This window comes from Mustela nigripes, chromosome 3 (genome assembly GCF_022355385.1).
Source record: "Mustela nigripes isolate SB6536 chromosome 3, MUSNIG.SB6536, whole genome shotgun sequence".
NCBI lineage: Eukaryota > Metazoa > Chordata > Mammalia > Carnivora > Mustelidae > Mustela > Mustela nigripes.
In genome coordinates, this window is record NC_081559.1 from 125,414,715 (window position 1) to 125,440,290 (window position 25,576).

A 25,576-nucleotide genomic window follows, 5' to 3' on the forward strand; every position below is an offset into this window, starting at 1 on the left:
CTTGGTGGCTCAGTTGGTTAAGCGTCTGTCTTGGGCTCAGGTCATGATCCCAAGGTCCTGGGATTCATTTCCACATCTAGCTCCTTGCTCAGCAGGGAGCCTGCCTGCTTCTCCCTCTGCCTGGGGCTCTCCCTGCTTGTGTGCATGTGCTCTCTGACAAATAAAATCTTAAAAAAAAAATCTTTTTTTTCCAATAAAATTAGAATTACAGGATTTTTTTTTTTTTCCTTTAGAAAAATCCTGCAAAAATGTCTCTGTACCCATCTCTTGAAGACCTGAAGGTAGACAAAGTTATTCAGGTATGTTCAAGTTGTTTATGTACTTTTCTTCAATATATACAGGGTCCTCATTGTGCTTATAGATGAAGTGAAGCAAAGAACTTAAATAGCAGATGTATCCATTTTTACATTTATACATTTTTCAGTTTATTGATTGCAGACTAAAATTACAGAAAAGCTACAGATTTTTTTGTCACTGAATTAATGGACATGGGATATTATTTCTTTAAAACTCTTTCAACAAAGATTGATTTTAAGACTAAAATTTAAATTAAATACCATATATTTGAGTTGGTAAAATACACTTCAATTCTCTAGATGGTGATAGTTTTGTTTAAAATTAGTATACATTGTTCTTTCAGATAGGACCTATCTTTAAAAATAATTCTTTGCCTTTACTTTAAAGTTAAAAATTACAAAAATGCTCTTTGAAGTATAAAAGCACCAATGAAAGTGAAGTAATTTATTTCCTCTTAGGTATAAGTAGCAGAGAGTTCGTGTATTCATCCTCTTAATGTTTAAATGTTAGATATTACAATTTTTTGTAGTCCTTGGAGTAAGTATTAGCTTTGAAAATAGGTGCTTCTGCTTAAGAAAGTTTGGGAATAGGGGTCAAGTCTGGCTGTTTTGTAAGTTTTAATTCTGTTCATTTGGGGATAATTTGTAGTACTTCAAAGCTGCTTACACTAAGAATCCTTTTACTTGGGGCCTTGGCCCTAGTGTACTCTAAGTAAGATTTACTTCTTAATAATTACTTAATGAGCATAAAAATTTATTACAAACTGGTGATAAGTCTTAAGCAATGTCAAGTATAAACGTGTCTTTTAGGCAAAATGTTGGCTTTTCTAGGGTGAAAACCCCCAGCAATAATAGTGGAATTGTTACATATAGCAGTGATTGGGTAAATATGGGGGGAGATCATGGTGAACACATATTCTACCTCATAAATCCACTGAGGATATTAAAATGTGGTTTGTAAAATCTCTGAAATCTGTTCCTCTCGTAAAGGCTTTGATGCTTCAGTGTTAAGAGGTTTGTTTAGTTACCTTAAATGCTCTATTCTTTCTTCAGTATTTTGTCAGTATTTTTCTCATGGGGTGTTCATCTGAACACACATACTTTGTTTTTAAAAAGCTTTTAACTACAATATGTTACCTTCATGAATAACAAGCCATCATTATGACCTCAGAGCAATAAATAATAAGGATTTGCAGACGTGTGAATGAATGACTAATCTGTTTTCATTCTTTTTTGTTAGTTTTTATAGAATTGAACTATTAAGCATCTGCCTTCAGCTCAGGTTGTGATCTCAGGGTCCTGGGATTGAGCCCCAGTTACACCACAGCAAAGTTGTAGCAGTGAACTGGCAGTTCTCATATTTTGTAAACTATTTTACAAAGGCATTAGGCTGTTGCTTTTAGCATCATAAAATCCCTGAATCTCTATCCATTATGAATCCTTAACAAAAATCTGTGGTAGTTACACCTGTATAAAATAAACTTTTAAGAAACAGTGATGTAGTGGCACCTGGTTGGCTCAGTCGGTTAAGCATCTGCCTTCAGCTCAGGTTATGATTCCTGAGATTGAGCCCTGCATTGGGCTCCTGGCTCCCTGAGGAGCCTGCTTCTTCCTCTTCCTTTGTCTGCCACTCCCCCTGCTTGTGTGCTCACGCTCTCTCTCTCTCTCTGTCAAATAAATAATAAAATCTTAAAAAGAAACAGTGAGGTAACAGAGACTCAGTCTTTACTAGTTTCCTAAGACCGTGAGCGTGGCTCCACACACATGCTCTGGCAGTAACTGTGTGCTTCTTGGGGGACCTCATTACTTTTTTTTTTAAGTACTTTGAGATTCCACGTAGGTCTGAAATAATATGCTACATTTAATGACATAAAGTCGTTAATTCCTTGATGTACCATCTTTTCTGTTTTACTTTTACTACAGATTGCATAATAAATATGACTCTTAGAGAGCTTTCTATATATAGTATTCTTACTTCAGTATTGTTGTACAAGAATAAAAGCAATGAGTGAAAGAATAGAAAATAATAACAAATGTAAAAAGGAACAGTTTAAAAAATTAATACATTTTATTATTTTTTTATTCTAGAGAGGAGAGTGAGCAGGGGAGAGGCAGAAATAGAAGAAGAGAGAATCTTAAGCAGACTATATACACTGAGTGCAGAGCAGGACTCGGGGCTTGATTTCATAACCCTGAGGTCATGTACAACCTGAGATGAAAGCAAATCAGGCACTTACTTAACCCACTGCGTTATCCAGTGCCTCACTACATTCTGTTTTTTTAATTTTTTTTTTATTTTTTAAGATTTTATTTATTTATTTGACAGCAAGGGAGGGAACACAAGCAAGGGGAGTGGGAGGGGAAGAAAGAAGCAGGCTTCCCGCTGAGCAGGGAGCCTGATGGGGCTCGTTCGCAGGACTCTAGGATCATGACTTGAGCCCAAGGCAGATGCTTAATGACTGAGCCACCAGGCGCCCTACATTCTATTTTTTAAAGCAGTTTTAGGTTCATAGCAAAATTGAATGGAAGGCACAGACTTTGCATCCTAATTGCCCCTCCCCCAACATATACACACAGTACATCCTCCTCCACTCTTAGTAGTCTCACCTGAGTGGTGCATTTGTTACTTCGGATTAACATACATTAACATGTTATTACCACTCAAAGTCCATAGTTGACATTAGGGTTCACTCTTGGTGTTATATACTTGGTATTGTTTTGACAAATGTGTAATGACATATAGACACCATTGTAGTACTGTATAGAATGTAGTATCATATAGAAGTCTATTATATAATAGTGCCCTAAAATTTCTTGTCTATTTTTCCCTCCCTCTTTACTCATCTCTGGCAACCAACTGATCTTTTTACTCTCTCTCTAGTTTGCCTTTTCCAAAATGTCATACATTTGGAATCATACTATATTCAGGCTTTTCAGATTGGTTTCTTTCACTTAATAATATACATAGAAGTTTCCTCCATTCCTTTTCATGGCTTTATATTTATTTCCTTGGAGTGAAAAAAAAATTTTTTTTTTCCTTAGAGATTATCCAAGAAGTAATCTACTGCCTCCTAGCTCCTTTTAGCTGATATTTGGTGAAAGAACTTTGAAAATTCAGTGTACTTTGAGTTTGTAAACTATTATTTAAAAAATTACAGAGATTTTCATTGCATTTTATTTCAATTTAGAGTGTGACAAATTGTAAAACAATAAATACTTCAGTATGATGTAATACCAAGCATATCAGAACATTTAAAATCCAATGAGGGAAGTAGAACCCAATGCATTTATAGGCCTGCTTACTTAAATTAAGCATACATCACTCCAAGCATCTTTGGGACTACTTTTGTCATTAATTTCAGGGCTAGGCTAAGGTGTAAGTATAAACTTCATTATGTGATCCACATATTTCCAATTAAGTAAAAAGTGATAATAGAGATTGGCCATACAACCAGTCTTGTCTCTAAATGATAATGGCTATTTTAGAAAGTCAGACATATCCGTATAGGAAAAAGGATTTTGTCCTGGAATACTTACTATGACATAGGCTATGAAGGCAGCCTGAGGGGAGTTCCTGGCATACTTGAACATGAGTAGCATTTTTATTTTTTTTAAAGATTTTATTTATTTATTTGATAGAGAGAGATCACACCAAGTAGAGAGGCAGACAGAGAAAGGGAAAAGCAGGCTCCTTGCTGAGCTGAGAGCCCTATGAGGGGCTCGATCCCAGGACCCTGAGACCACGACCTGGGCCGAAGGCAGAGGCTTTACCCACTGAGCTACCCAGGCGCCTCATGAGTAGCATTTTGATAAATATACATTACAAGATGATTTTGAGAAATTTGTCACAAATTACATTATTTTTATCATTTTTTTATGTCAGTGATAAGGTATTTTTCCTACTTAGTAATTTCTTTTACTTAGTATAGTGTATTCCCTTCTTTTAGTTGCTAAAATGAAGATGAGTATTATTTCAGTAGGATATGCTACAATGGCAAAATATTAGCAGCTTAGCAGGTACTTAAATTTTAGGTGTTTTTTATGTGTTTTATGTGACTTGTATGAATATAGTAGAGCTTTTTTCTTATGCAAATAAAATATTATTAGACTAGTTAATAAAAAATGAAAAATGTAAAATGTGCAGTCATATTTCACAATGCATTTTGAAAATACTGATTTATTAATTTGTAACAGTACTATGAAATACTGGCTATATGGGACTTAGTCAAATTTTATGTCCATAGTGTTAAAATATTTAGAATATGAAATGTACTTTAGATTTGCAGATTTTCTTTGAAAAACATGTTGAAGTGTTTAAAATTAAACTATTGTTTAAATTAAAAAAATTTTTTTTTACTTATTTATTTTAGAGAAAGAGCAAGTTCAAGCAGTTGGGGGGAAGGAGCAGAGAGAGAGGGAGAAAGAAAACTTCAGGCAGACTCTGCCCTGAGCAGGAACAGATACAGGACTGGATCTCAGACCCTGAGATAGGACCTCAGCTGAAATCAGGAGTCATTTGCTCAACTGACTGAGCCACCCTGATGCCTCAGAATCAAGTGTTACTGAATAAGACTTCAGTGTTTAAGTTTCTTTTTAGAAGTAATAAACTTGGGGCACCTGGGTGGCTCAGTGAATTGGGCCTCTGCCTTCAGCTCGGGTCATGATCTCAGGGTGCTAGGCTGTAGCCCTACATTGGGCTCTCTGCTCAGTGGGGAGCCTGCTTCCCCCTCTCTCTCCCTGTTTGCCTCTCTGTCCACTTGTGATCTCTGGCTATCAGATAAATAAATAAAATCTTTTAAAAAAAATAAGTACTAAACTTAACTTACAAATCATATAAGACTTTTAAGTAAGTATATATATAGCATTGTTAGAATTTTCTTCTTTTCTTTTTCAGGCTCAGACTGCCTTTTCTGCAAACCCTGGCAACCCAGCAATTTTGTCTGAAGCTTCTGCTCCCGTCTCTCAAGATGGAAGTAGGTTTATACTTTGGGTTCATTCTTGAACTGAAAATATTTAAGTCTTCTTTTACTGAAATAGGGAATCCAAGGTTTTTTTAACCTGCAGCATAAAATAATGTGGTTAAAAGTTCTAGTAATAAATAGAAAAAAATGTTTACTTAAAAAAAACCCTTTAATCAAGAAAGTGAACTATGAATATGAAGATAGGTTTTATAACTTAATCAGAATTAAGTAAATTCAGTTAAATACCAACCCTCCTAAATCCCTAACTTATGACTGATTGATTTATGAAGAAACCGTGTATGTGAACTGTGCCCCATGCTACTACTCTTGAACTTCTGAACTGTCCTCCATCATTGGGGGTGAGGGTGGGTTTTAACGTTTCCAACCACCTCCTTTGGGGGAGCTTCCCAAATTCGGGAATCTTTATTAGGTCTCCATATACTTCTGGTTCCTTTTCCTTCTAAGTTTATAGGGAATTAGGACAGAGCCCCTAAATAATATGACTTAAGATAAAAAAAGTATTAAATAGGGTTTTATAGCCAGATATAACTATTGGTAACATTCTTTTAGAAAATTCATTTTAAGTGACAAATCATGTAAAAAAGAACATTTGGAAATACTACATAATTGCGCTACTAAGTTAAGTACCGTTAATATTTAAATATACTGTTTCTAAGATTTCATTGGAGTGTGGTTAACTTTTCTTAAAATGGTAAGATACTAAATATAAATACACTTTTACAAGCCTTCAATTTTTTTTTATTGTAGTTCAGAGGAATCATTTCATAGCAGCATTTATTAAATGAGTTGTAAAGTTGCTGACTTGACAATAAACATTTTAGTCTGATCTGAGGTAGAGAATCAGTGGCATGCTTATGAAATTCTTAATCAAAATAGGTTTATTTTAGGAAAAAAGAAAGGCAAGATAATTTATTTGGAAGAATTATTTCCATCTTGACTATTTAAACTTTCTGTATTTCATGTTTCTAATTACCATTACAGAGATAAGGAGACGATTTTCCAAATTGCTTATTTAGATTCATTCTAGCTTTTATAAAATACATGTAATTTTTTAACACAAGTAGAAGCCCATAATAACAACAGTGTTCATTTTAAATATTCTAATTTTTAATTCATTCATATTAGATCTCTATCCTAAATTGTATCCGGAGCTCTCCCAGTACATGGGCCTGAGTTTAAATGAAGAAGAAATCCGTGCAAATATGGCCGTGGTCCCTGGAGCACCAGTTCAGGGGGTACGTATACTGTACTTAATTTTGAATTATAAAATCATATTTTAGACATAGACAAAAGCTCTCCTCTTCATGACCAACTCACAGATTTATAACTTTAGCATTGCTCTCTCTTTCTAATTTTAGACTGCCTTCTGGATATCACTTCTTAATGATTTACATTCTTTAAACCTTTTGCCACTCTTCTAATTTATTAGGAATTAAAGATTTATTATGACTATTCCATTCTCCTTAGTCTTCTGCATTTAGTCAGTTACTAAGACCTAGTGATTCTGTCCTCCCCATGTTTCTTGTATTCACTTTATCCATTCCAGTCCTACTGTAACCCTCTTCTGGATTTCTGTACTTACAACCTAGATTATCACAGTCATCTCTTAAATTTTCTCTAGTAACTTCATAATGGAAAACAGTACTAAGCTACTGCTAAGTTAATCTTTCTGAAGTATAGGTCTGTCATATCTTTTTTTTTGCTCATAATCTTTTAACATTCCAAAGTCTAAAGCTTCCTATAAAAGACCCCCAAATTCTAGGCTTTAAAATATGATGTATCCCTTAACAGCCTCCTTGTTGGAAGGCCATGACATTTTATAGTACTTATTATAAATATAATGAAAACATGAAGGTCAGGGTCAATAGCTATCTCATTGCCATAACCCCAGTGCTTAATACAGTACCTAGTATTACTTACCAAATGTTATTGAAAACTTGCTTTTATTAGTCAGGGCCCATTTGGTAGACAGTAGGTATGTCAACAGAAATAATTTTAAGAAATTAGGCAAAAAGGTTGAAGAATTAAAAAACGCAGGCATGGAAGACAGATGTAATTGCAGAAAGTTGCTTCTTCTTCTAGGACTGGAGTGACATAGGGAAGAATTTAGAGTTTTTAGAACCTAAAAGCTTGGGGGAAGGGCCCCTTGGAGCTGGGCTTCATCACACCTTAGAGGAGTAGACACTGCTGTCAGTACTGGTACCTCTGAGAGGTTGCAAGCAAGGCTGGTTCTGGAAGTGTGGTAGTAAAAGCTGGAGAATGGAATCAACTGCTTCCATCAGGGTTAAGGGTGAGGCCCAGGCAGAGCAATTCTTGGTAAAATTTAGGTTTCTGCCCACTTTCTGTTAAGGGGGACCCTATGATAACCATTTTAAGCTTTGCTGGTCACACATGGTTTCTGTTGCGTATTCTTGTTTTTGTTTCTTTTGTTTGCTTATATTTTAGAAATACAGAAGTAATTTTTAACCCAGGGGTATACAAAACTAAGCCAATTACCTCTGCTATAATGGAGTAGTCCTACCCTTATGCCAAGATGTGGCAGTGCCAGTTACCATAGCCGTCTCTGGGCAGTGGCCTGTGGTATCAGTTACTGTGCAATATTAATTACCCCTTAGTATTCACATTCCCAGCTGAATATTTTTGATGTAAAGACAAAGTATAAAGTTCACTGCTATGAAAAATTCATGTATTTACAGCAAAGGAGGTATGGAGGAACAAAAAAATGTTATTTACAGAAAATTTACAGGTACAATCAAAGAAGGAAGTTATGGCTACTGGGATTCTTATTTTGGTAACTGTTCATGAGGCTGTAGTTAGTATTATGATTCCCTTTGTCTATTATACATTTTTTTTTCCTAAACATATAATGTTTTTTTATCCCCAGGGGTACAGGTCTGTGAATGGCCAGGTTTACATACTTCACAGCACTCACCATAGTACATACCCTCCCAGTGTTACTATACATTCTTTATCCCATTTGCCCTCAAGACCACCTTGAGCTGGTCTTTTCTTAATACCTCGTGGGGTGACCTAAACCATTTTGAAGTGTCATTATCTCCTTCTTAAGCATCTTGCTTTTTCTCTAGTTTTTGTTACTGATTCTATTAACTGTTTCCATGTAGTGAATTTTTCATTTCACCTACTGTATTTTTCTTCTCTAGATGTTTCATCTGGCTTTAAGTCCTTGAGCATACTGCACAAATTTATAGTAACTGTTTTAAAATCCCAGTTTGCTAATTTTCTGATCTGTTATTTCTGAATAACAGATTTTTCTCTTTATTGTAGATTACATTTTCCTGTTTGTTCACATGCCACCAATTCTTTTTAAATCAGAATGGGACACTGAATTTTACATTTTTAGGTGCTGGATTATGTCTTTAAAGAGTGTCAGCACTTGTTCTGGCAAGGAGTTAAGTTACATGTACATCAGTTTGGTCCTTCCGAGGCTTGATTTTACACGTCGTTAGGGTAGGTCTGAAGCTGCCTTTATTGTAGGGTTATCGTACCCCCATTACTCAAGATGGGTGTCCCCTTGGGTTCTCTGCTGAAGGCCCTGGATGTTCAGTGAGCACACCGCTTTTGCTCATAGAACCTTGGATATCTCCCAACCCTGTGTGATCTGCAGGAAGGTTCAGCTTATAGCTTCCTGCATGTACTTTGCCTGGCCTCTGGAGCTTTACCTCACAGATACAGAGATTAGTATTTAGCAGAGGGTTCCAGGAGACCTGTACATAGATTTCTGGAGCTTTTTCTCTGTATAGCTTAGCTCTCTTTTTTATGGGACTCATCCCTGAAAATTCTTGCTGTTTTACATGCTGCTTCAGCCTTTCTGATTTTTGTCTCCTTAGCTTAGAAGAGCACAATGCTTTGCTTGAGATTTGTACTTCTGTGTTCTAGTCCAGATAGTGGTCTGGGTAGAAGGCCAGGTGATGAAAAGGGCTCACCTCACGTTTCTTTTCTGTCAGGGATTACTGCCCTACCTTGCCCAATACCCAATGTTCAAAAATTTTTGCCTTCTATTTTTCCAAATTTTTAGTTCTTTATAGCAGGAGGGTAAGCCTGGCTCTATTACGACTATAAGCAGAAGTCTGTTACTGTTTTTAATTAATTTTACTGTTGAACATGGAAGACCTAAAGGGCACCTCAGAGAACCTCCAGGATTCCAAATATAGTCTAGAATCCATTATCTAGTAGCGACCCAGTTTCTTCTTGGTAACTAGAATTAATCACACTAGCCTTTTCAGTAATCTCCTCTTGCCTATTCAGTGGCATATAAAATCTAAAACATTCAGTTGATGATCTTCTAATTCAGGGGAAGCGTGTTCCCCAGTGGAGTCCTTCCTCCCTCTTAAATAAGACCTTCACACACCTGTCGGGACAGGATGCAAAAGTTTTGTGTGTGTTTACATATAACAGTGAGAGGAACCATTCCCATGGCCACACCTTGGTTGATACCTTTTATTTGGGCCTTGGAAGAAACTGCATCATGTATTTCATTGCTCATTCAAAGCATATATTTTTATCCTTTAAGGTAAAACCCCTTTCAGTGTGTTGTCTCCCGCGGCACCGTGAATGAGTAGAGATGACAATCAGTAGCTTAAGAACCGACACATTCCCGGCACTGTGCCAGGTGTGGTAGATACTGTAGTGAACCACAGCAGTGCCCCCTTCCCCAGGACACACACTAGTGAAAGTCATATTGTAGACAAATAATAAACCAGTGCTTATGACATGAACCAAGTGGAAGAAGAGTAAGTGAATAAAATGCTAGGGCTATATTTTGACATAGGGAGCATATATGTTCTCCCTGAGGGGTTGACATATGAATAGAGAACTGAGTGAAACGAGGGAATAAGGCATGTGAATGTCCGGTGGGAAAACATTCTGTACAGTATAGACAGAACCTGAAGGCTTTCAGGCAGAAATGAACTTAGTGGACTTCAGACTAGATGTGTGTGACTAGCAGAGGAAACAAGGCAGGACATGGCAGTAGATGGCATTGGAGTGGTAGTGGGGACCAGGTGCTCTCTGGCCTTGTAAACCATGGTGTAAGGAATTGGGATAGAGTGGTCTGATCATAATGATTTCTTCATTTCTTTCTTTCTTTCTTTTTTTTTTTTTTTTGTAATAGATTTCTGTGCTTGCTCTGTGGAGAATCAGGAAGATGATCTAGGTTATTTTAGTAGCCTTTGCCAGAAATAGTTGCATGGGGAAAGGGGACAGTGGTAATGTGGTGCTGGTCATAAGGAAGAACACCTAGAAAGTCAGGTACTTAAAAATACTGCTGGAAAAAATATTTTCCAAAAGTAAAACCCACTCCAAAGCCCCCTCAACACTTTGTTCTGTATTCCACCTAAACTAAATAATTCATTTGCTAAATAAAGTTTTTCTGTTTCTATCCCATTACCTGTTTTTCCTCTGTTTCTTATAGCTGTAGTCATTTCTATTTTGAACTTTGTAATCTCACAAGTAATACTTCCTGGCATTGCGTTCTGATTTCTAGTGTAATTGTGTGTGTACATTATTCCTGTTAGACTATCAGCTTTAGAATATGCTATCATAATGAATTCTGAACAAAAATTTGCCGCCTCTAGTGATTATGTAGTTGAGGTTCCTCTTTCCCCTATTATTGCTGCTTTGAGCATCACAGTTCTTAGGTAGGTCAGAGGTTTTTTTGACAGATTCCAGTGAAGAAGTCTTTGATTAGCTCTTCCCTCACTATCTTTTTGGTTGAGAAAAGAGGTTCACTTAAAAAAGCAGTTTTGATTAAGAAAACTTGAGAAAATTGGCAGCATGGTACCTGCCATGCTTCCCTCGTATAGCTGTTCTTGGTCAGTCTGGTTTGTGCATATAATTGGTTAATCCATACATGTTCATTACAGAGAACGAGAAATGTGTTATCCTGTCTTATGTGTGTCAGCACTCATGTAAACTTGCAGTTTTAATTCTCACAGTGGCACTGTGAGGTAAGAAGGTTCCTCCTTTTAAAGAAATGCTGAAAGTCAGTAGATGGCTAATAAAGATCAGACCCTCTGGAAAATGTTGTGTGAGTTTCCGAAGTTTGATAAGGCCTTTAAGCTCAAGGATAATACATTTGAGTGGAGATAAGCCAAAGTATACAGGAAGCAAATACTAGTGAATTCAGAAGGTAAGTCATTGAATCTATTGGAGGTGATAAATTTCCTTAAGAATTAGTAAATAAGGGGTGTCTGGGTGGCTTAGATGGTTGAGCACCTGCTGCTTTCCCCCTGCTTCTGCCTCTCTTCCCTCCCTGCTTATGCGCTCTCTCTCTCTCTCAAATGAATAAATAAAATCTTTAAAAAAAAAAAAGAATGAATAAAAACTAGGTCCTTTTTGGGTAAATCAGACTTTATCTGAGGGTAACAGTGTGCAGATTACTTTTTGGGAAACCACAACTGAGTATATTTGAGTTAATTAAAATGTTTCTAAGTATTGACACATTGTGTGTGTTTTTATTAGCAGTTGGTGGCAAGACCTTCTAGTATGAACTATATGGTGGCTCCTGTAACTGGTAATGATGTTGGAATTCGTAGAGCAGAAATTAAGCAAGGGATTCGTGAAGTCATTTTGTGTAAGGACCAAGATGGAAAAATTGGGCTCAGGCTTAAATCAATAGATAATGTAAGTGTTTTTCATTCTATTTCAGTTTGTCCAAATAGCTTGGATATTAAGTGATCACTGTTAGAATAATTTACAGTGAGAATGTTCATGAATTACAATACTGAATTTATAATCAAGATCATTTTAAATCTGCTAACTTAAAATTTTCTACTTGGAGATGCCTTATTGTGAAGAGGCAGGTTGGTACTTCCTTACCTTTAATGAATTTTTTTTTTGAGTCTTCTGGAATAAAGTTCACTGGGCTTCATGTATTATAACGTAGTTTCTACAAGTAAAATTATGGTATTCAAATAGGGCATCGTATATGATGTTAAGAGACTGACCAGTGAGAATTGGTGTCCATTAATGGTGTGTATTTTTAAATTAAATAATGATCATTTAACTTGTGAAGTGGGTTTGCAGGTTTATTATTTCCATCCTTCATTTTGATTTAATGGGTCATTTTTTGGAGTAAAAGTGATTTTCTAATTAGGGCAGCTTTTCCTTTACCTTTGTAATTACTCTCCCTCTTCACCTCACCATACTGAAGAAATTAAATAGGGTTATTCTCCTAGGAGGCATTTAGGATTGTTCGGGATGTGCTGAGTCTTTATTCCGATTTGTGGTTTTAGGTATTACCTCTTGGATTCCTTATTAATCTTAAGTCTTGTTAGCTCAGTGTGTCCAGCTTTTTCACACAGAAAATGACAGTGAGTATCCCATACTGGTAAATGGCTGAGGCTGATCTTAGCAGGAAGCCCCAACCCAGATTGCCTACCCAGAGAGCTGAGGGCATCAGTGGTCCTGACTTTACCGCTCTCCCTTCCTTTTCAGTGAGTAATATATGCTGCCCATCTGCCAGGATTTCTCCTTTGCTCCATCCTTTGTCTTAAAAGACAAGACACTCTTCATAGGCCCCTAGCTCCAATGCAGTTACCCCTGTAGTGGATTTCTCCATTTGGCCAAGACTCAATTGCTCTGACCATTTTACATGGTGCCTCTGGTTTTCAGTACTTCCCTGAAGTAAACTGTAAGACATAGGACATGTCTGACCCAACCTAGGAGGATAGAAAGGGTCCACCTTTGTAGATGCTTTCATATTTTACCAACTTTACTCTTTATACTTTTACATTTTCTTCAACATCTGAGATTGGGAGTTTATAGAAGGATAAATATCCACGTGGATTTAGTTCTTCGTCGACTGAACTTGAGTTTTCTATATTTCATAGTGGATTCCTTCTAAGTACAAGTGGTATTGAATGTACCCACCTTTTTAGGCTGTTAAATAAACTCTAGTCTTATTTATCTAATTTAGCAAATGGGTTAAGGAGTCCTTCAGTTGTAAGGAGATTTATGACCTTACACTAAATTATCATTTTTTAAACTAAAAGAAATCATGAAATTTCTAACCGTTAGACTCACTTTCCCTCTAAACAAAAACCATGTGGTAGTACCTCTTTTGTATTCTACCAGACTTATAGAAGCTTATATTTATTATGGCAACCCTACTTTATTTTCCTTAGACTTTTTATTCCAAGACAAAGGGGATGATTAAGGTTGGTCAGGTGGGTGGTGGGTCATGATTTGAGGTTGGAATTACTAGTGAGATATTATATATTTGCCTTAATTCTTGGGGTCACTGTCTTGATAAAATTTTCAGTTTCCTTTTTGAGAGTAACAACATATATTCATGTAGTTTCTCTCTCTCTTTACTAGAGTAGATTCCTAACTTTCCAGCATTTTTAAACAATATCATAACAGTGTTAAGTGACCAAAGTTATTTTATTATTCTCTAGGGCATATTTGTTCAGCTGGTCCAGGCAAATTCTCCAGCCTCATTGGTTGGTCTGAGATTTGGGGACCAAGTACTCCAGATCAATGGGGAAAACTGTGCAGGCTGGAGCTCTGATAAAGCACACAAGGTACTCAAACAGGCTTTTGGAGAGAAGATTACTATGACTGTTCGTGACAGGTAAGTTGATGAGACAGTTCAAATGGAGATTCAAGACTCGTTTTCCATTTTCTTGGGCTTTTAAAATTCTGTGGATATAATACTTTGATGCAGAAGATTATCACCTTACTGATCAGCCTTATAATCTGTCAATTTGTGTGTTGCAGATTCTTCTTACATACTTTTCTTTTTAAAGATCACAAGTAGGCAGAGAGGCAGGGAGAGAGGAAGAGGAAGCAGGCTCCCTACAGAGCAGAGAGCCTGATGTGGGGCTTGGTCCCAGGACCCCAGGATCATGATCTGAGCCGAAGGCAGAGGCTTTAAGCCACTGAGCCACCCAGGCACCCCATAGTTTTTGTGGGTTTTTTTGTGTGTGTGTATGTGTGGTGTTTTTTTTGCATTCTGGTTTTGTATAGATCTTATTTCAGAGCTTACAAAATTCATCCTCTAAGACGTTACTTTCTGTCTCTCTAGATCATAAAAAACGAATCTTAGAAAAGTTAGCAGGATGGTATCTCTGGCCTTGCTTCCCAGTTTGCTGCTTAAACATCCGGCATAGGATGGACACAGACAGTGCCAGGGTTCCTGCACAACTCCCAAGTGGTGTAGGAGTTCTAAAAACCAAATCTGGCTTTTTTGGATGACTATAGTCTCTCTACTTGTCAAAGTGGGAAGATAGAATATTTTATTTAGCAGTTAGTTTATAACCTAAACATTTAGGTGCATGAAGTAAGGGCCTTTATTTTCTTGCACCGTAATAAGTGTTAAGTTACAGTTAGCTTTTGGATTTTTATTCTTCTTAGTTAAACTTAGGTTTTATATAACCTTGTTTCCAGTTTCTCACACATGGTAGGTATTTTTAGTAAACATTTTGTAGATGAGTACCGAATTTACCTTATATCTAAGGAAACTTTAAAAGAGTAACTTGGACCAATAGGAAGAAGGACATTTTTAATTTAATCCATTATGTTTACAGGCCCTTTGAACGGACAGTTACCATGCATAAGGATAGTACTGGACATGTTGGCTTTATCTTTAAAAATGGAAAGATAACATCCATAGTGAAAGATAGTTCTGCAGCCAGAAATGGTCTTCTCACAGAACATAACATCTGTGAAGTCAATGGGCAGAATGTCATTGGGCTGAAGGTAAGGAATAGAACTCGTGTCTTGTGCTGAAGTTTTATTTTAGCAACTGTCTTTTCCATTTGTTTGTTTCAATGGTATTTTCATCTTGACCCCCAAAATAGAAACTCAGTGGGGAGATGGGTGATGGGAACCTGGGGCTCTGGCTGTGCTCTCAGGCCAAAGGAATTACTTAAGGCTGTTTGGAATTAACATTCCTATAGCAAAGGGCTTGACTCTATGAACTTAGAAGTCCCTTGAACTAGAATTTTGTAGAGATGTAGGCATTGAAGATTTTGGTGACATTCTGAATGAATGATTGCTCAGCTTTTTCAACCCAGGAATGGTAGAAAATGAGTAGTAGTTTCTGTTTGTATTCGTACCTTGTTTTTTTCTCTATAGATTCCTATTTTAAGGTATAAAGGTTTTCATTAAGATGTGTTCATGTCATAAACTTGGTTAACACTGCACCATTTAACTGAGGGGTAGTATTGTTAGAAAAATTATTTCATCATAGTAATGAAAAGATGATTCTTTAAGCTAAAATATTTACTCAGTTTACATAGCAATTTTGTTTCCATCTATAAAATTGTGATTCTATAGAATTAAACTTGGTAAAAGAAACTGGAAACTAGCCCAGAACACTGTAATGGTACATACTGAGCTATAGCATAGCTGCTTAGTTGCATTTGAGATGCAAGGGTCAGACTTTAGAGATCTTAGCCAGATGTTAGAAGACATACATATTTACCAAGAATAACATACTTTCATATTTTGAAATAAAGCCTTAATAATTTTTATTACATGTTTCCAACAGGATTCTCAAATTGCAGACATACTGTCAACATCTGAGACTGTAGTTACTATTACAATCATGCCTGCTTTTCTCTTTGAACATATTATTAAACGGTAAGTATACAGTACTTCAATTAGATTCTTACGGTTTTCCGAGTTAAGGTACATTGCTTATATTAAGTCTCAAATCTTTGGTTCTTTTACTTAAGGGATGACATGGTATTTACCTAGAAATCTGAAGTTACTTATTTAAATCAGAGGAATTGGTAGGTAAGGACGATCTCTCACAACTTTGCAAGTACTGAATAAAATACACCATACACTTCTGAAATGTTGAAATTTTCTAGTTGGAAAGAGGTATATGAGTAAAAGTGGGCAGGCTTTCCTTTTAGCTTTCAGTAAAATGGACTGCAGTTGCACTCTGCCTACAGCTTCTCTGCTCAGTAGAAATCTGTTCTGGTGGTTCATGTTGGAGAATTCTTGTCTGTGGGATGTTAGGAGTAATGCTTTTGTTCTGAGAGCATCTGCGGAGGTAGGTAGAGGCATGCAGGGGTGTGGGTGCTAGGATGGGCCTCAGGACAAGAGGTTTGTACACCTCTGAGTGGGGAACAGAAGAGAGGCATCAAGTGGTGTTACCTTCCCTAGAACTTTTAAAATCCTGGCTTCTATCATAGCTGTTTTTGCCAAGCCAACTTAGCTCCTTCTTTCAGAATCTATCTTGCCTGTGGAAATAAGATTTCAAAGATTAAAAACACAAGATCTTAATAAAATTTCTCAGTTTCTGGGTAGAAAGAAAAGGGAAGTGTTACAGTCAAGACTGCTTGCTCTCAAGTTCTCTTAAAACAGTGACAGGTTCCCCCTTACCATGTCCCTCCCAGTTCATAACATTGTTGTCATTTTCCTTGTTTTTAGTCATCAGCTTTAATATATGAGGACTTACTTGTATCTTATCTAACTTTTCTAGCGAAGGTGCAGATAGTGTTTCACCCTGGCTATATTTGCAAACAGATGGATTTCCCCTGAGACTAGATTTCCCCTGACACTCCTAGGTCTGAACTCATGTAAAACAAAAACAAAAACCCTTCCCTTTCCCCACAGTCCCACTTGATGCTAGCAAGTGCTGAATTTGAATGGGCATTTTTTTGGATTAGCATGGCCTTTTTGAAAAAAGAAACCCAAACCACACTGTTTAATAAAGTTACTCTCTCATAGGATGGCACCAAGCATTATGAAAAGCCTGATGGATCATACCATTCCTGAGGTTTAAAAGTCATGGCACAATGGAAACTTCACTGAACTCCAGTTTACTTCTTGGGCAACTTAACTTTATATTATGCACATGAAGCTTTCTAGGAGCCAGAGAGCATATGCTGCATGAAGACCTTTCTATCTTACATTATGGCTGGGAATCTTACTGTTCTGATTGGATATCTTGTTCACAGTTCAAGATCATTGTAGCCTTATCCTGGTTTTACTGATGTGAAACTTTGGACAGATTTTAACTGATTTTCATAGAGTAGTTTCTCTACTGGAAACCCAATGCTTTTACAAGCCATTATGATTAGAATGACTGATACAGGCTTAGCTCTGTGTTAGAACCAGTCACCTTTATCTTACATATCAAGTAGTGCTGTTCATATTACTTTAGTTCTATGGTATAATTGCATTTTTAATGTGTAACCATAGTACATGTAGAATGACTGCTTTTGATGTTTTTTTAGTTCTGTGTGAGTGTGTGTGCGTGTAAAATACCAATTAAGTACACTGGTTTCATTCCATGTAAGCATTATACAGTGTATGTAGGTTGCTAGAGATTGTGTTGATCATCATTTAATTAGAACTACCTTTACTTAATACGCTTCAACTGTCGCCTTAACTGTGTTAAGCATCTAGAATAAAAGCCAAAATATAACTATTGCTGCCTTTCTAAAACCCAAAATGCAGTTCTGTGTTAAACTGAAATGTACACTAGCCCAGAACAATGTAATGGTACATACTGAGCTATAGCATAGCTGCTTAGTTGCATTTGAGATTTTCTAGTCAGTTGTGTAATGGAAATTTCTTTCTTCTAAAACTTACCGGTATTACTTTCTGAGAAATGATTCACTATATATTAAATGTAAAAATTCTTATACCAAATAGGATAAAGTTTTGACTCCCTTTATTCATTTGTAGATTAAGTGGAATAATACTTAATTTTGTCTTTAATATTCTGTGACCTCACTACTTTGGGGTGGTCTTAGGATGTTTCCCAGGTAATCTGTTCCATTTCCTGACCCCTCCCTACAAAATGGAAGTGACACTTTATCCTGATTTTTTTTCTTTATGGTTTATGCCTATTTCATCTTAATTAAATATGTATAAATAAAGTGGACTTTTAGTCTGTTGCATCATTTGAAAGCATCAGTGCCCTTCACCAAACTTTTGCATGACTTAGAGAATGGGTGCATGAAGTTCACAACTTGGGCCTGTGGGAATCGTCTCCTGCAGCAGTGAGCATCCAGAGGCCCTGAGAAAAGCTGTCTGTGCCGAGAGAGCAGGTGTGTCAAGAAGAGTGCTTCCACCTGGGAACCGCGGTTGGCCAGCCTGCACACTTACGGCTGAGCATCAGGAACTCAACAGAGGCCATGGGTGCTCTTTGCAATACCTGAGACCAAGTCATGTCCAATGACACTTAAAACTGACTTTGAAAACTATTACTCTGGGTCATTTTCCCCCCATATCATACAGCCTACAAAATAAAACTCCTACAGCCTTTAAAAGCATTGTCATAATATAAAAGGAGGTCAGTAGTGTGGCTTTACAGCTTACCTTGTTGAAATTTGGAAAAGCACACCAAACAGGGTTTCCCGGTTTACCTACCTAATTTCCTAGATGTGAGTCAGGATGGTTCCAAAAATGTAAGAATGAATGACATTCACGACATTTTATGGTTTTCTAGAAGGAACCATACTTGAAGTCCTTAAAAGGTACTACTAGTCTTGGTAATCATTTAAATAAGAAAATGAAAACTGCTTTCATTACAGAAAAATATCTTTAATGTAGAAAAGATGAGCATTTAATAGCTATAATGAAATAAACCGTTCCTATACACAGTAAACTTAATTGCTAATCATTCCCCAGGTTCTTAGAATCTGAGGACAGTAGGTTATACAAAGTAACCACTCCAAGAAAACATACCCAAAAACCCAGTGGGCAGCAATTCTTAGATTAGGAAGACAAAATAGAGTGACTCAGAAGTAGTAGAGAATACTGAACGTTTTCTTGGAAAATTCAAAATTGCTCAGTTTCCTGAAAGTTTTCCTATCTTAGTTTAGTATCTCTTAGCTACTTCTCTTTGCCACCCAAACCTGCCTTCTGACCATCAGCATACTAGGATGACCATCCACCTTTCAAATGTAATGTTTTCCTAACACTGTCATATCTTTGTCTGCCTAAGAGGATGGCAACTAATGGCTTTCAGTGAAGTCGCCATGATTTAGGAAGTTTAAAACCACAAATGTCTCATGTGGTAAAACTTCTAATTACTATCATTGCACATTCACCAGTTCATTTAAAAGTCTGGTTTAAAAATACATTAAATAGAGTTCAACTTAACATTCAAGAGAGGAAAAGGCACTTAATACTGCAATTTCCAGAACATAATTTGTCTGTCTTCCCCTCCCGTGATGATACTGCTACACTGTTCATTCATCCATATACATGTCACAGCACCTAAGAGAAAGAGACCTTGTGGTTAGGTGGTAAGTTGACCCAGGGGCCCCCCAAAATGTTCTCTCAAGTACTATGTTGTCTTCTCTCATCCTGTAATTGGTACGTAAATTAAAAATAACTGCTTGGTATAGGGAGCTTGTGAGCAATAAAACCACTTAAACATAAAGCTAAAATAACGGATGCAAACAGACTCCTACTGCAGTGGTTAGGACACGGATGAAAGGAGAAGGCAGAAGCTGGTGGAAGTTGGCTAATTCCATTTCTGCAGGAAGGAGTCAAATAAATGTTGCTTAAAGCCAGTAAGTTGAGGATGACCTAAACAGATGACTTTATAATGTTAGGAAATAATCACATAACTTAGTGACAGAGGCAAGGGACTGAACAGGGGAGGGGGGGCAGTTACTGGTCACAGTGAAAAGTAAATAGATACATATAACTGTAGTTATTAGAATTAAAAACCATAAAATCTTCCAGATGATCAGGAGGCAACCATGCAAATGTAAGCAAATGCAGTGAATCTCTACAAGATACTACGTGGGAAAAAAACCAAACGGGCAGAATAGTTCATATGCCTATAACTTACCCTCTCAATAAGAGGGCACAACTCCAGGACACACATCGTTCAGGGAGAATAGCGGGGTTGGGGTGGGGTTAGTAGTGGAGGGAAAATCGTTCTCATTGTAATTTTTGTGTTGTTTGGGGTTTCATTAAAACTCCGTGCCTGTATTTTTAAAACAACGATTCCAGCTTTTACTGTGGTTTTTAATTCTCCACGTGGAAGTTAATATAAAAACTTCCTTTTTGGAATCTAACATCTTGTCAACAGAAATCTCAGTCCCAAAGGACTCCACCTGGCCAACCAAGGTGCTGGAGGGGAACACTGACAGTGTGGAGGGAAATTGTGTGTTTTCTGCCTTGGAAGACTATGCTTCCTGATGGGAAAAGCAGTTTGAGTTTAGCGTTTTAGGAAGAAGGGTGAAGGCCGCTGTATAAGCTCTTACCCGCATGGCCCTGTATTCTCTCACTGATTTTTCCTCCGAGCAGGTCCCAAACAAGCAGTTCACCAGACTGACTTCCAGATAAAACAGAATTTCCATCCCAGATAAAGCATCTGCAAGCATGATTTAGAAATGATTATCTGATCAGTCCTCATGAAGGAGGGGCTCTATTACCCTGCCAAAGCAAGCCCACATGACAGGATCATGAACTTGTTTGTACATGTCTTCCCCTACTAGTAACTCAGGAAATGTACCTCTGGGTCTCGTCCGAAGTCAGAGAAGAGATGAGCATTCCTGTCTGCACATCTATGACGTTTAGACAGCCATCTTTTCCTGTGCTGAGGACATGGCGACTGTCTGTAACACGAGGTAAAACGGCTTCAGAAGTATGTTGAAGATTCTGACATTTTATCTCTGACATAACGTTCACTTTTGGACTCCTTGAGCTACTTGTACTTAACCAATGACTACTCTCTTCTTGAAATGCTCCTAAGACACTGGGCTGATGACCCTTTGGTGTGAGTTCATTTGCATAAATTTAATTTGTCTGGGGAGCTGATGAAATAAGAACAATGTCCACTACAGGTTTTCTGTGGGTGCAAATGGCATGAGTAGATGTTACTGTGCCTGAAACAGCATCAGATACAGGTGACACTTTTATTGGCAGACTGCTTTCCTTTTTACATTCTTCTCTATTTTAAAGTAATCATTCTGACTCCCCCAGTTACCATCCATAGTAAAAAGTATCATACTACCTGGGCTAAAAGCAGTATCACATACAGTCCCTGAATGGCACGGGATCTGATGCAATATGGTGGCTGTAGTGAGGTCCCAAATATTCACTGTGCCTTCTTTGGTGCCTGAAACCAACAATGTGCTTGCAGCATTTAGACTAATTGTATCTACCTAAGGAAGAAAACACAAAGTATTCCATTTAGAATCACAGTCATTAGTGGTTTTCCTAGGCTGACTCCGCTATGTGACACAATAAATGTTCAACTCCACTGTACGGTGTACTGATGTGACAACATTATTTAAAAATGAAATTCTTCATATGCTAGTGAATAAAAGGAAATATTGGTAGGGTAACTGCAATGCTGGATTTTAATATTTTTTAATTTTTAGAGCATGTGCAAGAGTGCATGGGGGGAGTGGCAGAGGGAGAGAATTTTCAGGTAAACTCCCCACTGACTGTGGAGCTGGGCATGGGGCTTGAGCCCACAAACTAGGAGATCATGACCTGAGCCAGGACCTGAATCAGGAGTCAGATGCTTCACTGACACAGCCACCCAGGCGCCCCATTTGCTGTTTTAACATAGTCTAAAATCGACAAGTTTCGGGATGATGCCTCCATGAGTTATAAACTGTACCATGATGCCAGGCGGTCTGAAACACAGCAGACCCATGCTTATGTGAGGGATTTGGGAAAAGCAGGGGATCTCACGGTTGTATTTGCATGTCCACCTGGAGCTACAGACTACATAAATATCTCTCAACCTCAGCTCATCTGCCGACCATGCAAGTCAGGCATCAATTTGTACCTCAGAGAAAAGGCAGTACTGTCAGCTCGAGCGGGAGATGCAGCAGGGGTCCCGACCCAGTGCAGCCGGCACGAGTGTGGTCTCCTGGCTCATGTGTCCCTGTGTGTGCCCTCCAAGACTGTCAGAGGCCATCATGCTGGACAGAAGGCCCTGTCTACTGTCTGTGTCAGAAAACACGAAAATCTATACCCCAGATAGTTTGAGGGTATCCAAATATTCAGTGTCATGCTCAGAAATTAGCATTTTGGAAATCGGATGGGACGGTAGTTAATTCTCAGGGAAATGGCAAATTGGAGGGGAAAAAAAAAAGCAGACTTGGGAACCCAAAGAGTCAAGTCAAAAGAACAGAGAGCCCATGCTCTCCTCCAGTAAGCAAAATAAAATGAAAATGAAAATGAAAAAACAAAAACAAAACATGGGTAAAACCAACTGCCGCCACCCACCCTCCCCGGGACTCAGGCCCAGCTTTTGAGAAGTGCTGTGGCTGGTACTCACGCTGACGTCGTGCTCCAGCTCGGCCAGCATGTCAAACTGCTGTCTCCTGGTGCATGTCATTTCTGCAGGAACACCAGACCACACCTAAGGTGGAATATATTGCAGAAGGTATATGCAAACATTTAGAACGAAAGCATGTCTAACACATTCAAGAAAAGCACTCTTGACCAACCAATTGCCAGTTAACGTACTTGTCAACAAAATAAGGCTGTGAAATGCTTCCAGTTCCTTTCCTGCAGTGCTTGTGTTTTTATTCCCATTACAGCACTCACTGAGTGTCCACTGCACCTGTGTGTCTGTTTCTGCCCTCTGTACTTGCTGTTGTATTCTGTGGTTTTTGTGCAAACTGAGGAAACATGAGTGTAAAAGTGTTGTAGTGTCTACTGAGGGTTTGAGAAGACCCAAAAAGGCAAGTCACCAAAAAACTTACTAAAATAAAAAAAAAAATTAAAAAATTTTAAAAAACTTAATAAAATTTGGTGTAGGCAAGAAAATTGATAGGAATGGGGGAAATCCTGAAAAACTCTTGAAGAAATTCTAACAGTTTTAGGTTTTTTATTTCATTTTATATAAATGCAAATTGGAAGCTGAGGATGATGAGTACTGGTGTGGTCTTTGCAAGACAGTTGTGTAAGGTCCCAAAGAAGAGGGCAAGGATGGCCCCATATCAACAGAATAATGAATGAATGTGCATTTATATGTTTTGACTTGAAATAAAATGCATTCCCTTTTCAGGAGTCCTCACTTAAACTTGACATTTTCTGATTGACAGATTAATTGCTAGTTCCGACTGTGAGATAAGAGCGGCTGTTACTGTATACAGTTGGCCCTTGAACAATATGGGGGGGGGGGGGGGAAGAGCTCCTACCCCTACTCCATGCATGTACATGTAACTTTGACTCCCCCCAAATGTCACTGGTGACTGGGAGTCTTACAATAACATAAACATTTGACCAATGTATTTTGTGTTACATGTACTGTATACTGTAGTCTTATAGTAAAGTAAGTTAGAGAAAAAAAAGTTAAGAAAATCATAAATTCACAGTATTGTATGTATTTATCAGCAAAACTCCATGTCCAAGCAGACTGTGCAGTTCAAACCTGTGTTGTTCACAAGTCACCTTTATTTCTCTATAACTCTGTTTTGTGAATTCTGCATCATTCCAACCCCCAGTTGAGCGCACAGCACAGTAATCGGGAAAACTTCCTATTGAGAAGTACACATGTTGGGAAAACAGAGGCGATAACATTCAGTATCTTTACAGATCACTGACGCTCTGTGAAAAGGAGTGAAGTGAGGAAGCACACTAACAACAGGTGTATAACGGTTTATAACACTTGCAGTATCCAAACATTTTAAGTTATAAAATCTATACAGACCTTTACGGTAGAGTCCCACGATGCTGAATACAGTCGGTTGTCATGCCAACAGATCTTACTAACGGCATCGTCATGTCCCATTAACGTGTCCTGGCGTCTTGCAAATGCTATAGAGTAAAAATAGCTAACAGAAAAGAAAAGGAGAGTGTTAAAAAGCTTTCCAGCTTAATTTGGAGACTCTTAAACACATATTCAAGGAGTATTACGTCGTTTAATTCTACACTAAGACTCACTAGAATTACAAAATACTATTCTAATGTTATTACACCAAAATACTCAATATCTGACTTTGAAACTAGAAATGTCCAGGTCTGGCTCATTTGTGTTTTCACCTCAGGTTAAAACAGAAAAACAGAGTCCAGTGGGAGAAATTACTAGATTCATACAATCACAGTCAAAGCCACCAGTACTAGCCTTATCTAATATCTGCTCCTTTTCTAAACAAATGCAGTGTCCCACCAATGGAAGACTTGTCCTTTCCTGCCTTCTGTCCACAAAGACAGCTATTCCATGTGTGGAATGACACCAGGAGCATACTCAGATACATACACATTATTATCCCACGAAGAACTAATGACAGTGGCATCTCCTGGCAAAAGTAAACAAGATGATAAAGCCTGAAATACAAATGGTTTGACATTAATTATATACAATAATTAGTAAATCCCTAACATGTTAAAACTATCTGTAAGCTCCCCTCAAAATTAATGCTTAAATACTGTTTATTCTGGTTTTCCTCGTTATTTGGGAAGTGTTTTTTTTTCAACTGGCTAATTCTAGATGCTAGGTTCCTTCCCAAGTGTAAACAAGTAAGTGTGTCCAGGGTACGTGGATCTAGCCTGTGGGCGTTCAGGGGCTCTGGAGGGCCCCCAGAGCCCTGGGCTGGACGAATTCCTCACGCGGGTAAATCGTGAGGGGAGGGTAGGCTGCATGTTATTCTCAAGGAGCCTCTCCGGATTACAGGCTTCCACAGGTAGGGAGAACTTCCAAAATTCTTTAGGGACTTTCAAAACCATTTAGATGTTTTACATTAACAATAAAATGTGTTTTTTCAGAAGAATTGGTTTTCTAGAATTCAGGGTCCTATTCACTCAGAAATGCATACATTATTTAAAAAACACAGACATGTTTAGTTTGACAGTTCCAGAAAAGGAAAATAATTATTAAGGGGAATTCTACTGGTTGGCACTTCTAGTTTTCTAGGCTACAAGCAAACTCACTGTATTCTGAAAAAGAAGCACCCTGAAAAATTTTTAAATTGAATTTAGAAGTAATGTCACTGAGGTACCTTATAGACATCACACAGGAAAAACCCAACTGCTTGGGGAGAAACGAAATGCCATCACGTGTGTATAAAACAAAGTGCTACATGAATGTCCATCATATCACTGGTTTAAAATTGAACTCACCATATTTGAAAACGATATACTTCTTTGTAGCATTTTGGATTCCTTGGAGAACATCTTCAGGGTGGAATCTGGTTTAATGATGAGAAGGCAGACATATGAGAAAGATTTCCTGACCCTTACAGAGGATAAACAACAGTGGAGACAGCAGGAGCGGGGCAGGGGGTGAGGCCAGAGGATCTGGGGCCCCATCTGGTGACCTGTCACCTCATGACAAGGAAACCAACGCATACCCAGTCCAGGCCCAGCACACTGCTCACATTTCAGCATGAC

At 37.9% G+C, this 25,576-nt stretch overlaps 2 protein-coding genes across 8 annotated transcripts in view; one reads left to right on the top strand and one right to left on the bottom strand.

The window, feature by feature from the left end:
* The window catches only part of SDCBP (syndecan binding protein), a 37,670-nt gene extending 19,527 nt beyond the window's left edge, over positions 1-18,143 (top strand). For 3 of the 6 annotated variants that reach the window (XM_059394613.1, XM_059394614.1, XM_059394615.1), the window contains exons 2-9: positions 234-299; positions 5,191-5,269; positions 6,404-6,513; positions 11,762-11,920; positions 13,696-13,871; positions 14,827-14,998; positions 15,792-15,883; positions 16,982-18,143. In XM_059394613.1, coding sequence (XP_059250596.1) covers positions 249-299; positions 5,191-5,269; positions 6,404-6,513; positions 11,762-11,920; positions 13,696-13,871; positions 14,827-14,998; positions 15,792-15,883; positions 16,982-17,036 — 894 coding nt within the window. In that variant the 5' untranslated portion in view covers positions 234-248 and the 3' untranslated portion in view covers positions 17,037-18,143. Of the gene's footprint in view, positions 1-233; positions 300-5,190; positions 5,270-6,403; positions 6,514-11,761; positions 11,921-13,695; positions 13,872-14,826; positions 14,999-15,791; positions 15,884-16,967 lie in introns of all 6 variants that reach the window. The other 3 variants (XM_059394616.1, XM_059394617.1, XM_059394618.1) reach the window with 3 other exon arrangements.
* A 641-nt stretch (positions 18,144-18,784) lies between these two features.
* NSMAF (neutral sphingomyelinase activation associated factor) overlaps positions 18,785-25,576 on the bottom strand; it is a 57,640-nt gene continuing 50,848 nt past the window's right edge. For both annotated transcript variants that reach the window (XM_059394612.1, XM_059394611.1), the window contains exons 24-31: positions 25,307-25,374; positions 24,447-24,514; positions 23,898-24,021; positions 22,518-22,601; positions 21,237-21,387; positions 20,736-20,838; positions 20,485-20,594; positions 18,785-19,483 (exon numbers count right to left, since the gene is read on the bottom strand). In XM_059394612.1, coding sequence (XP_059250595.1) covers positions 19,389-19,483; positions 20,485-20,594; positions 20,736-20,838; positions 21,237-21,387; positions 22,518-22,601; positions 23,898-24,021; positions 24,447-24,514; positions 25,307-25,374 — 803 coding nt within the window. In that variant the 3' untranslated portion in view covers positions 18,785-19,388. The remainder of the gene's footprint in view (positions 19,484-20,484; positions 20,595-20,735; positions 20,839-21,236; positions 21,388-22,517; positions 22,602-23,897; positions 24,022-24,446; positions 24,515-25,306; positions 25,375-25,576) is intronic.